The sequence below is a fragment of the Bubalus bubalis genome, chromosome 21, assembly GCF_019923935.1.
Source record: "Bubalus bubalis isolate 160015118507 breed Murrah chromosome 21, NDDB_SH_1, whole genome shotgun sequence".
Lineage (NCBI taxonomy): Eukaryota > Metazoa > Chordata > Mammalia > Artiodactyla > Bovidae > Bubalus > Bubalus bubalis.
The window spans coordinates 48,242,452-48,255,238 of record NC_059177.1 but is presented as its reverse complement, the minus strand read 5'-3'; the positions used below and the strand labels follow the sequence as shown (position 1 = coordinate 48,255,238).

The 12,787-nt window shown below is 52.9% G+C and overlaps 1 protein-coding gene across 1 annotated transcript in view; it reads right to left on the bottom strand.

Annotated features, from left to right (window-relative positions):
* Window positions 1-12,787, bottom strand: part of NT5DC2 (5'-nucleotidase domain containing 2) — a 51,684-nt gene that overhangs the window by 368 nt on the left and 38,529 nt on the right. The window contains exons 2-13 of the mRNA XM_045163898.1: window positions 3,459-3,643; window positions 3,269-3,343; window positions 2,988-3,043; window positions 2,809-2,902; window positions 2,528-2,656; window positions 2,358-2,418; window positions 2,162-2,264; window positions 1,948-2,049; window positions 1,723-1,804; window positions 413-499; window positions 192-332; window positions 45-109 (exon numbers count right to left, since the gene is read on the bottom strand). Of these exons, the coding sequence (XP_045019833.1) occupies window positions 45-109; window positions 192-332; window positions 413-499; window positions 1,723-1,804; window positions 1,948-2,049; window positions 2,162-2,264; window positions 2,358-2,418; window positions 2,528-2,656; window positions 2,809-2,902; window positions 2,988-3,043; window positions 3,269-3,343; window positions 3,459-3,643 (1,180 nt within the window). The remainder of the gene's footprint in view (window positions 1-44; window positions 110-191; window positions 333-412; window positions 500-1,722; window positions 1,805-1,947; window positions 2,050-2,161; window positions 2,265-2,357; window positions 2,419-2,527; window positions 2,657-2,808; window positions 2,903-2,987; window positions 3,044-3,268; window positions 3,344-3,458; window positions 3,644-12,787) is intronic.

Genomic DNA, 12,787 nt, shown 5'->3' with positions numbered 1-12,787 from the left:
GGTGCCCGAGGGGGCGGGGCCTCCTGCCGGGGCCCCTCACTCACCTCAGCTCCTGCCGCTCCTTCATCCAGGCGGCCAGCACCTGCCGCGACTCGGCGTCCTGGTAGGTCTGGGGGAGACGGGTGTGCCAGCTGTGAGTGGCCGGGGGCAGCTCCCCCACTCCCCGCCCCGCTGCCAGCCGGGCCCCGCACCTGCATGCGCTCCAGCAGCCCCGTGAGCGCCTGCTGCCACGTCAGCGAGTGCATGTACTGCTCCGTGTTGATGATGCGGATCTCACGCTCCAGCTCGGGGATGATGGCGCCTGTGCGCCAGCCATGCCGCAGCATGAGGTCCTGGGGGGCCAGGGAGACTGGGCTCAGCAGCAGCCAGGAGAGACCCCCCCACCTCCCCCAGGGGGCCCCACCCCCCTTACCGCCAGGTCACTGTAGAGGTGGTCCCCAAAGTAGAGCACTCGGGGGCCGCGCCATTCCGTCAGCCGCAGGAAGTCAAACAGGTTTCCCTGGGGGGAGGGGGGTACACAGCTACGCCCATTGTGCCGTGGGGGCTCCCCTGGGGCTCCTCTCCTCCCGGCTTCCCCAGCCCCCAGAGGCAGCGAGGCCGGATGCAGGGCTGCCCTTTCCCGCGGCCTTGGGGCCACTCTGGGCCCTGGCCCTCGCCGCCTCCCCTTCACACTCAGGAAGGGGGTCTGCCCACGGCAGGAAGGCCTCCCCGCCCTGTGCCCTCACACCCGTGCAAGCGACGGCCCAAGTCCACTCTGGGAAACAAACTGCAGCCGTGACCCCATGGCCCTGCAGCCAGCAGGCCACCCCGGCCCACCAATAGCAGACTTCCCTGTGAGGTGCCTGCCCCTCCCGCGCCAAAGCTTAAGAAAAGATGAAAACAGCCAGGTTCTATCCGACATGGCAGAGGAGGCTGGAAGGGGAGCAGACACCAGGGTGGGCCGGGACAGCCTGTCCGTGGGAGAGGCCTGGGGAGGTGAGAGCCACAGGGCAGACAGGTAAGGAGGAAGAGTGAGGTGCAGGGGACCCCAAGGAAGAGGGAAGTACGAGCGGGCGGAGTGCTGAGGATGTGCCAAGTTGGCAGGAGACAGGGAGAGAACATGAGGCCTAAAGGAAAGTCTAAAACCTGCCAAAGAAGGAAACCCAGTGTTTCCCACAAAGGTGGAGTGGCACCCCTCAGGCTCAGCAGGAGGCCAAGACAACAGAGTCACCCTCACAGCCTCTGCCCAAGGGGGCCGCCAGCACGGGAGGCTGAGCAGCGGGCAAGGTGGAGGGCCGGGGTACCGCCTGCAGTGCTTGGGCTCGGCACCCGGCAGCCCAAGGCTGCGCTACTGGCCTGACCCCCAGCCCCGAACCACTGTCTCTAAGAAGCCCCAGCTCAGCCAGGATTTCCACACTCCATCCAGAGCCGAATACTTCATCACCTCCCGCCCACAGCCACCTAACACCTCCCCACCAAGCACAAGGCCCCTTCTCACCTTCCTAGCCAGCCAGGAAAAGGGATCCTCAGAGGCCTGTGAGCCGCCCCAACCAGGCTGTCTGGCTACAGCAGACGGCTCAGCCCCACTGAATGGGCGCTTACTGAATGCCTGAGCTACTGCAGAGCTTCACAGCACATGTGAGGAGAGCATGGCACGGTGAGGCCAAGCATCGGGGCTGGGGCCCCTGGGAGGGGACAGAGCCCCAGCGGGTGTGGGGCAGCGCCCACCCAGCTGGCTCTCACCTGCCGGTAGATCTTGCCCTTTTCCAGGCGAGTGATGCGGTCCCAGTGCAGCGAGCCCTTCTCATCAAGTTTCCTGAAAGGCCTAGGGTGGGTTCAAAGGCCTGGGGTGAGGTTCAAGGGCCTGGTTCCCAGACTGTGGCAGGACCACAGGCGGCACGCCTGCCCCGGGACACAGAGCAGCAACTGCGCCCACTCCCTGGGCCGACCACCCCGGCCAGGCCTTACTTGCGTCGATCGGTGAAGAAGCTGGGCTTGTCCGCCTGGACGATGACCACGTCAAAGAGCTGGCGCCAGTCGGGACCCACCATGTGCCGCATTCCCTTGTCCCTGGGCGGAGAGGGGCCGAGTGGGGCAGGCGGCCGAGGGAGGCTCCAGGCCTCTGCCACCCAGCTCGAGTCCCTGTCCCACTTCCGCCCCCAGCGGGGGCAGGGGGGCTTACACGAAGCTGAAAGGGCTGTTGGTGATGAGGAACAGCTGCTTCCCATGGGCCACCAGGCGGCTCAGCACGGCAAACGTCTCATCCCCTCGCAGGATGTACTTCTCTGGGAAGTACGTGGGGTGGGAGAGAAGGGAGCGGTGAGGGCCGGCCCCGCGCCGGCCCCGGGCAGCTGCAGCAGGGCCCTGGCCCCCCTTACCCATGTCCCGCTCGATCCACTGGTACATGAGGCCCTTCACGTGCACGTCTCGGATGGCATCCTAGGGGCAGCGGAGGGACAGTGAGGCCTCACTGGAGCCCAGGATGACCTGCCCTGCTGTGTCTGGGCTCCCGTCCACGGCACCCAGGGGCACAGGCCCAGGCCCTTACTGTCACATCCTTGTAGAGGTGCGCCTGGTCAAACTCCAGGCCGTGGCCCAGGAAGTGGTCCACCACGCAGGAGAGCAGCGCCATCTCTGGCAGCGAGAAGATGTCCATGAACTGCTTGATGGAGGGGCCCTGGGGAAGCAGCACTGGCTGAGCAAGCCCTCCAGCCCTGGGGACCCAAGGGCAGTGTGGCTTTGGGGTGAGGGCTGGGACACCAGGGTGCAGGCACTGCGCCCCGGAGTGCACCGAGCGGGCCGCCTGGGCAGCGGTAGGCGGGCGCCTACCTTGCCGTAGAAGCCGCTCATCTGGTAGAGAGGGATGTGCTGGGTGCCCCCATAGAGCTCGATCACCTCTTCGTCTGGCACAGGCTGGAGGCCCCTGGGTGGATGCACAGAGACCACCAGTCCAAAGTGGCGCTCGGGCGTGAGCCGGGGGTACGGGGCAGGGCCGGGGCAGCACTGACCTGTAGGCCGTCCCCAGCTGCACATAATGGAAGGCATCAATCTTCATCAGAAGGCTCTAGGGGCACCACGGGAGCAAGATGGGCGGTGAGGCGAGCGCCCGCCAACAGCTCTGAGCCAGCCTTTTCCAGCCCCCATGCCCCAGCTGGCTGGTAGAAAGGCACCCCACGCTTGACAAGAGGAAGTGCGGCTTTGAGGCCAAAGGAGTAGAAAGATGAGCCCACCACTGCCAGGAGACAGGTGGCTAAGGAAGCAGTGAGGCCCCTCAGAAGGGGCCGCTCACCTTCTGAATATCGTAGTGGAGGCCGCGGATGGCAAAGCTGGGGTTGTAGTCATACTTCCGAATGCCCTCTGGGTACTGTTGGGGGAAATGGGGCCAGGCCTGAGCCAGCGGTGTGGGCACACCTGCTCGCCGGGCAGTTGCCTCAGGATCCATTCAGCCACCCACCCACCAAGGGCTGGTCTGGCCTCACCTTGTAGTGCTCAACCAGGATGTCGCGGGCAGCATTGAAGATCTCCGGGTGCAGCGTGTCCGAGTACTGGGCCAGGGTGTAGTCATAGTCAAAGCCGTACACCTCGACGTCGCGCAGGCTGATCTCATTGTTGGCATAGATGGCTGCGGGGTTCAGGAGACTGCACACCTCGGGGGGCAGGAGGTCTACAGGAGGAGGTGCCAAGTGTGAGGCAGACCCTGAGACACCCTAAGATGGGTGCTCTGAGCTCGGCAGGTCAAACAGGCTCAGAGAAAAGCCCCCCGCCCAGGGTCACACAGGTGGGATAAGGGGCCGATGAGTACCGGGTGACCGCGCTGATGCAGCCCACCAGCTGCCCCTCCTCCAGCCTTTACATGCCCCAGGGGACACCTGGCTATGCACTGGCCCTCTCCACTTGCCTGAAGCTGGGGTGGGATCTTAGGAACATCATCGGGGTAGGAGTGCTGGCTGAGGCCGGAGCCGCTCAGCTCTGAGCATCTGCCACAGGCCTCAGGGCGAGGCCCCTCTAATCAGGTTTCAGCCGCCCGGCAGCCCACATAATAGCATTTGCTGCCTCTGAAACTGAACAGGACCCCACGGGGCTCCTGGGCACGGGAGCCTTCTGTCCCCAGTTTCTTGATTGTAGGGAGGAAATGCCAGCCTCCATGACCTTCCCTGGGTTCCAAAGGACAGATACAAACAGCTGCTAGTCCGGGAAGGCAAAGGATGCAGACATGGGGAGAAGCAGCTGAGAAACCCCCGAGGCCAGATCTGAGGAACCAGAGCAGCTCACCAAGAGCAGGAGGCGCCGGAGACACGATACAGTGCGGGCCCTGCACACACCCTGAACAGCAGCCCCAGCCTTTAGCCGCTCCAACAACTCCTCCCCAGTTCCTCCTGGGTTGGATGTGAGGTGGTTTTTCGGGGGCACAAGCCTGCTGTCTCCCCCTTGGCCTGGCAAAGCAATAAAGCTGTTCTCTTCTTCTTCACCCCAAACTCTCAGATTTGATTCTGCACTGGTGCACAGAGGCTGAGTTTTCAGCATCAAATCTGGCCCCCAACATAGGGCTGACTTGAAAATGTATATAGTCAAAGCTATGGTTTTTCCAGTAGTAACGTAGGATGTGAGAGTTGGATCATAAAGAAGGCTGAGTGCTGAAGAATTGATGCTTTTGAACTGTGGTGTTGGAAAAGATTCTTGAGAGTCCGTGGACTGCAAGGAGATCTAGCCAGTCAATCCTAAAGGAAATCAACCCTGAACATTCATTGGAAGGACTGATGCTGAAGCTCCAATACTTTGGCCACCTGATGCAAAGAGCCAACTCATTGGAAAAGACCCTGATGCTGGGAAAGACTAAAGGTGGGAGAAGAAGAGGGCAGCAGAGCATGAGATGGCCAGGAGCGTCACTGGCTCAATAGACATGAGTTTGAGCAAACCAGAGATAGCAGAGGGCAGGGGAGCTTGGCGCACTGCAGTCCATGAGGCTGCTAAGGGTCAGACAGAACTTTGACTGAATAACAACATTTGGTACTTTAAATTAAATGTAATCAGTTGTAATTCTGTTATTGTAACTAAGTTTCCTTACACTGTAAGTTTCATTACACTGTAATCAGATGTTTAACCATGCCTTTCTAAGTCCTGTCATTTATAAACAGTTACTGTACTCTGATGCGTTTGCAAAACTGCTTCAGGAAAATGTATGGGAAGGACCTTATGACAAATGCAGGTCTCTCATAACTTTCATACCACGCCGCTGAGCTGGGTGCACTGCTGCACGCTCGGTACGTGTAACAACTGGATATAAGCGATACAATGTATGGCCTTTAGTGTTCCCTCATTAACATACTTCTGAGCCTTCTCATGACACCTGATCGGCTTTTCCCCAACGTGGATTAACTAGGCACATACACAGGAGACCCGGTACCGAGGGACATGATCTACATCCAGGTTGAACTGGATAGATATTTTGATTATCAATGCTTCTACTGAAAGATTTGCAATCAGAAGGGGAAATGATAAAAGTGTGCATGTATTGAGGTATGGGGAAGTCACCGGCTTATATTAACACATGGTTGAACTTTAAAAAGTGGCCTGTTTCGTGACCTCTCACAAACGCACGGTACGTCTGCTTTGCCACTGATGAGGGGAATGCATTTACAAGTCAAAGTGGAGGACAATGGTAAAGCTGAGTAACCACTGAGGATGTGATTTCACATTCCCGTGTTTTTATAAATTTGAAATTTCTGAGCTATGTCAGACTTGGGATGCTAAAAGGATTTAAAAAGTCCCCCAACCTCTTCAAGATTTCAGCTACAGACTGCAAGGATTACACCTGGATCAAGGCTGAGTAGAGCCCTTCACGCAAGGAAAAGCATCAGAAGTGACAAAAGTCCTTTTTAAGGACGTTATTCCTCAGTGCGGCCTTCCCTCTGCTATAGAGGGGCCCATGGGCCTGCGTTCATCACAGAAACAACACCGACAGCAAACAAAGCTTTAGGTACAAACTGGAAACTTCACTCAGCATGGAGGCCCCAACCTACAAGAAAGGCCGAAAAGATGGACTGCGCCCTGAAGAAAACTCTCCCCAAGCTGTGCCAGAAAACTCGTCAAAAAAGGAACGTCTTCCAGTTGTGGCTCCTAGAAGTGGGCTAGGATTGAGCCTCTGTGAAACGGCAGACGAAGGCCCTTCCCGGCTCCTAAAAGGAGAGAGGGAAGCATTTCGTGGCTCTGGAAAGCTGCAGGTAGATGACTGCATGTAAACCAGTGCAGGCGGGACATGCCCTCACCCCACACGCAAACACAACGCCGGAAACCCAGCAAAACAGCCTCTGACGGAGGGCGCACCCGCGTCTGCTTAGGCCAGTTTCCCGAGACAATACAAATAAAAACAAAAATGAAGAAATGGGACCCAAACTTACAAACTTTCAAATAGCAAAGGAAAACAAAACAATGGCAAAAAGAAAGCCTTCAGAATGGGACAAAATATTTACAAAGGATGCAACAGACAAAGGATGTATATTAATTGCCAAAATATACAAATAGTATAACATCAATTCAACAAAAAGAACAACCGAATCAAAAATTTAGGGCAAAAGACCATAAATAAGACATTTCTTAAGAGAAAACATATAGATGCCAATAGGCACATGAAAAGGTGCTCAACATCACTAATTATGAGAGAAATGTAATCAAAACTGCATAAAGGTACCACCTCACACAGGTTAGAATGACCATCATTAAGAAGTCTACAAGTCACATGTGCTAGAGAAGGTGTGGAGAAAAGGGAATTCCATCACTGGTGGTAATACAAATTGGTACAGAAACGATGGAAAATGGAGTGGACGTTCCTCAGAAAAATAAAATAGAACCACCATATGATCCAGCAGTTCCATTCGTGGGCATGTTATCAGTCAAACCATAATTCAGGAACCTCCTTGGTGATCCAGTGGTTAGGGATCTGCCTGCCAACGCAGGGGACATGGGCTCGATCTCTGGTCTGGGAAGATTCCACACACTGGAGGGGCTTCCCTGATAGCTTAGTGGTAAAGAATCTGCCTGCCAATGCAGGATATGCAAGAGACCTGGGTCGATCCCTGGGTCAGGAAGATCCCCTGGAGGAGGAAATGGCACCCCACTCCAGTATTCTTGCCTGGAGAATCCCATGGACAGAGAAGCCTGGCGGGCTACAGTCCCCGGGTTCACAGAGTCAGACACGACTAGAACATGGCAGGGCGACTAAGCGCCTGCACAACCACTGAGCTCACACGCTGCCAACACCGAGCCCCGCTCTGCGATCACTGCGCCCGCTTGCCCTGGAGCCCCTGACCCTCAACAAGAGCGGCCACGCGACGAGAAGCCCGTGCACCACAAGTGGAGAGCAGCCCCCGCCCGTGTGCAGCGCCGAAGACAAAGTGCGGCCAAAATAAACGCAGAAAAATCCATTTACAAAGGTGCATACACGCCTGTGTTCATGGCAACACTGTACACAACAGCCAAGAAACAGAAACACGTTTCCACTGACAGATGGACAGGTAAAGATGTGGTGGGTGCGTGTGCTGAGTCGCTCAGTCGTGTCCAACTCTTTGTGACCCCATGGACTACAGCCTGCCAGCTTCCTCTGTCCACGGTATTCTCCAGGCAAGAATACTGGAGTGAGCAGTCTATCCCTATCCCTTCTCCGGAGGATATTCCCGACCCAGGAATCAAACCAGAGACTCCTGCATTGCAGGCAGATTCTTTACCAGCTGAGCCATCCGGGAAGCCCCTAAAGATGTGGTACATTTATACAAAGAAATGCTACTCAGACATAGGGAAAACAAGAACAAAATAATGCCACTTAAGGTTGCAACTAGAGATTATGATACTAAGTGAAATCAGAAAGACAAATACCATATGATATCACTTATATGTGGACTCTACATTGCACATACAGAGAAGGAAGGGAGGGAAGGTGGGAGAGACAAGAGAAACACGGGCAGGAGGAGCTAGGGAGAAAGAGGGAGGGAAGAAAGGAGAAAGAGAGGCAGAGAGTCAGGGGGAGAGAAGGGAAGAGGTGAGGGAGAAACAAAGGAAGCATGGGGGACAAAAAGACACAGGAAGAGCAAGGTGGGCAGAAAGAGGGTGTGACGGGGGAAGGCGGAGTGATGGGGGAGATGGAAAGAGAGAGGGAGACTGAGACAGGGGAGAGGCAGAGAGCAGGAGAGGGAAGGAGGGTGAGACAGAGACAGGCAGGAGACTGAGAAGAGGGGTGGGGTGAAGGCAGAGAGGGGGAGAGAGAGGGCAGGAGAAACAGTGGACGGAGAGAGAAAAAGGGAGGCAGACACAGTGACAGGGAGGGAGAGAGAGCCGGGTGGGGGAGAGAGGGAGGAAGAAAAGAGAAAGGAGGAGAGAGAAAGCCAGAGAGAGAGGAGGAGGGAAGAAGAGACAGAGATAGGGACGAAGGGAGAGAGAGAAAGGGAAAGGGAACAGAGAGACAGAAAGAGACCAGGAGACAGTCAGAAAGAGGCCAAGAGATACACAGGAAGAGACACACCAAGGAAGACAGACAGGTGGAGAGGGTGGAAGAGAAAAAGAAGCAGAAAAGAGAAGGAGAAAGATCAGGAGAGGAGGAGGGAGGCAGGGAGAGAAAGGGAAAGAAAGAGGGAGGAAGTGAGGGAGAGGGAGAGGAGAGAGACAGGGCAAGAGAAACAGAATGAAAGACGGGAGAGTCAGGGCACAAAGGAACACACCTAAGAAGCAGCCGTCATCTTCTGGGCTCCAAACTCACTGCACATGGTGACTGCAGCCATGGAATCAAAAGATGCTTGCTATGACCAACCTAGACAGCATATTCAAAAGCAGAGCCATTACTTTGCTGACAAAGGTCCGTCTAAAGGCTATGGTTTTTCCAGTGGTCATGTATGGATGTGAGAGTTGGACTGTGAAGAAAGCTGAGTGCCGAAGAATTGATGCTTTTGAACTGTGGTGTTGGAGAAGACTCTTGAGAGTCCCTTGGACTGCAAGGAGATCCAACCAGTCCATCCTGAAGAAGATCAGTCCTGGGTGTTCACTGGAAGGACTGATGCTAAAGCTGAAACTCCAGTACTTTGGCCACCTGATGCGAAGAGCTGACTCACTGGAAAAGACCATGATGCTGGGAAAGAGTGAGGGCAGGAGAAGAAGGGGATGACAGAGGATGAGATGGTTGGATGGCATCACTGGCTCGATGGAGATGAATTTGAGCAAGATCTGGGAATTGGTGATGGACAGGCAGGCCTGGCGTGCTGCCGTCCATGGGGTCGCAAAGAATTGGACATGACTGAGCGACTGAACCTAACTGAAGAAACAGCCTCACAGAGAACAGACTTTTAGTTGCCAAGGGTGAGGGGAGGAGGGAAGGGATGGACTGGCAGTTCAGGGTTAGTAGAAGCAAACTCTGACACTTAGAATGAACAGGGGATGCAGGTTAGATCCCTGGCTGGGGAACAAACATCCCACATGCCTTGGGACAACTAAAACAACCCGCCACAACTAGAGAACCCGCGAGCCGCAACTATTGAGTCCACGTGCTCTAAGCCCGTGCTCCACAACAGGAGAAGGCTGAGAGCCACAACTAGATAAAGTCCACATGCTAATGAAGACTCAGCTCACCCAAAGAAAGAAATAAATGAAGTCATATGTTTAAAACAGTGCAGGAAAAAAAGGATTGAGAAGTATTGAGAGCAAAAATGGAAACCAGAGGCGAGGCACAGATGGTGGAGTAACAGAACAAGGAATTCACGTCTCCTAACACAGTGTAAAGAGCAATATTGCATAGGAACCTGGAATGTTAGGTCCATGAATCAAAGCAAATTGGAAGTGGTCAAACAGGAGATGGCAAGAGTGAATGTCGACATTCTAGCAATCAGCGAACTAAAATGGACTGGAATGGGTGAATTTAACTCAGATGACCATTATATCTACTACTGTGGGCAGGAATCCCTTAGAACAAATGGAGTAGCCATCATGGTCAACAAAAAGAGTCTGAAATGCAGTACTTGGATGCAATCTCAAAAACAACAGAATGATCTCTGTTCGTTTCCAAGGCAAACCATTCAGTATCACAGTAATCCAAGTCTATGCCCCAACCAGTAACGCTGAAGAAGCTGAAGTGGAACGGTTCTATGAAGACCTACAAGACCTTTTAGAACTAACACCCAAAAAAGATGTCCTTTTCATTATAGGGGACTGGAATGCAAAAGCAGGAAGTCAAGAAACACCTGGAGTAACAGACAAATTTGGCCTTGGAATACGGAATGAAGCGGGGCAAAGGCTAATAGAGTTTTGCGAAGAGAACACACTGGTCATAGCAAACACCCTCTTCCAACAACACAAGAGAAGACTCTACACATGGACATCACCAGATGGTCAGCACCGAAATCAGATTGATTATATTCTTTGCAGCCAAAGATGGAGAAGCTCTATACAGTCAGCAAAAACAAGACCAGGAGCTGACTGTGGCTCAGATCATGAACTCCTTATTGCCAAATTCAGACTTAAATGGAAGAAAGTAGGGAAAACCACTAGACCATTCAGGTATGACCTAAATCAAATCCCTTATGATTATACAGTGGAAGTGAGAAATAGATTTAAGGGACTAGATCTGATAGATAGAGTGCCTGATGAACTATGGACGGAGGTTGGTGACACTGTACAGGAGACAGGGATCAAGACCATCCCCATGGAAAGGAAATGCAAAAAGCAAAATGGCTGTCTGGGGAGGCCTTACAAATAGCTGTGAAAGGAAGAGAAGCAAAAAGCAAAGGAGAAAAGGAAAGATACAAGCATCTGAATGCAGAGTTCCAAAGAATAGCAAGAAGAGATAAGAAAGCCTTCCTCAGCGATCAATGCAAAGAAATAGAGGAAAACAACAGAATGGGAAAGACTAGAGATCTCTTCAAGAAAATTAGAGATACCAAGGGAACATTTCATGCAAAGATGGGCTCGATAAAGGAAAGAAATGGTATGGATCTAACAGAAGCAGAAGATATTAAGAAGAGGTGGCAAGAATACACAGAATACACAGAAGAACTGTACAAAAAAGATCTTCACAACCAAGATAATCATGATGGTGTGATCACTGACCTAGAGCCAGACATCCTGGAATGTGAAGTCAAGTGGGCCTTAGGAAGCATCACTATGAACAAAGCTAGTGGAGGTGATGGAATTCCAGTTGAGCTATTTCAAATCCTGAAAGATGATGCTGTGAAAGTGCTGCACTCAATATGCCAGCAAATTTGGAAAACTCAGCAGGGGCCACAGGACTGGAAAAGGTCAGTTTTCATTCCAATCCCAAAGAAAGGCAATGCCAAAGAATGCTCAACTACCGCACAACTGCACTTATCTCACACACTAGTAAAGTCATGCTCAAACTTCTCCAAGCCAGGCTTCAGCAATATGTGAACCATGAACTTCCTGATGTTCAAGCTGGTTTTAGAAAACGCAGAGGAACCAGAGATCAAACTGCCAACATCTGCTGGATCATCGAAAAAGCAAGAGGGTTCCAGAAAAACATCTATATCTGCTTTATTGACTATGCCAAAGTCTGTGACTGTGTGGATCACAATAAACTGTGGAAAATTCTGAAAGAGATGGGAATACCAGACCACCTGACCTGCCTCTTGAGAAACCTATATGCAGGTCAGGAAGCAACAGTTAGAACTGGCCATGGAACAACAGACTGGTTCCAAATAGGAAAAGGAGTACATCAAGGCTGTATATTGTCACCCTGCTTATTTAACTTCTATGAAGAGTACATCATGAGAAACGCTGGGCTGGAAGAAGCACAAGCTGGAATCAAGATTGCCGGGAGAAATATCAATAACCTCAGATATGCAGACGACACCACCCTTATGGCAGAAAGTGAAGAGGAACGAAAAAGCCTCTTGAAAGTGAAAGAGGAGAATGAAAAAGTTGGCTTAAAGCTCAACATTCAGAAAACGAAGATCATGGCATCCGGTCCCCTCACTTCATGGGAAATAGATGGGGAAACAGTGGAAACAGTGTCAGACTTTATTTTTTTGGGCTCCAAAGTCACGTGCAGATGGTAACTTTGCATGAAATTAAAAGACGCTTACCCCTTGGAAGGAAAGTTATGACCAACGTAGACAGCATATTCAAAAGCAGAGACATTACTTTGCCAACAAAGGTCCATCTAGTCAAGGCTATGGTTTTTCCTGTGGTCATGTATGGATGTGAGAGTTGGACTGTGAAGAAGGCTGAGCGCTGAAGAACTGATGCTTTTGAACTGTGGTGTTGAAGAAGACTCTTGAGAGTCCCTTGGACTGCAAGGAGATCCAACCAGTCCATTCTAGAGGAGATCAGTCCTGGGATTTCTTTGGAAGGAATGATGCTAAAGCTGAAACTCCAGTACTTTGGCCACCTCACGCGAAGAGTTGACTCATTGGAAAAGACTCTGATGCTGGGAGGGATTGGGGGCAGGAGGAGAAGCGGACGACAGAGGATGAGATGGCTGGATGGCATCACCAACTCAATGGACGTGAGTCTGGGTGAACTCCGGGAGTTGGTGATGGACAGGGAGGCCTGGCGTGCTGCAATTCATGGGGTCGCAAAGAGTCGGACACGACTGAGTGACTGAACTGAACTGAACACAGTGGCACCAACCAGGCGCTGCTGGCGGGGGACCCCAGACACCTACGGGACTGGAGGAGCCTCCATGCAAGCAGGTAGGATGTGGTGGGGGAAGGAGGGAGGGAGGAAAAGCAGAGGCGGGATGGGGGGCACCCCTGCGGGGTGGCTGGGGGAGTGAGGGGAACATGACAAGGGTCTTCCCAACCTGCTCAGGACCCAG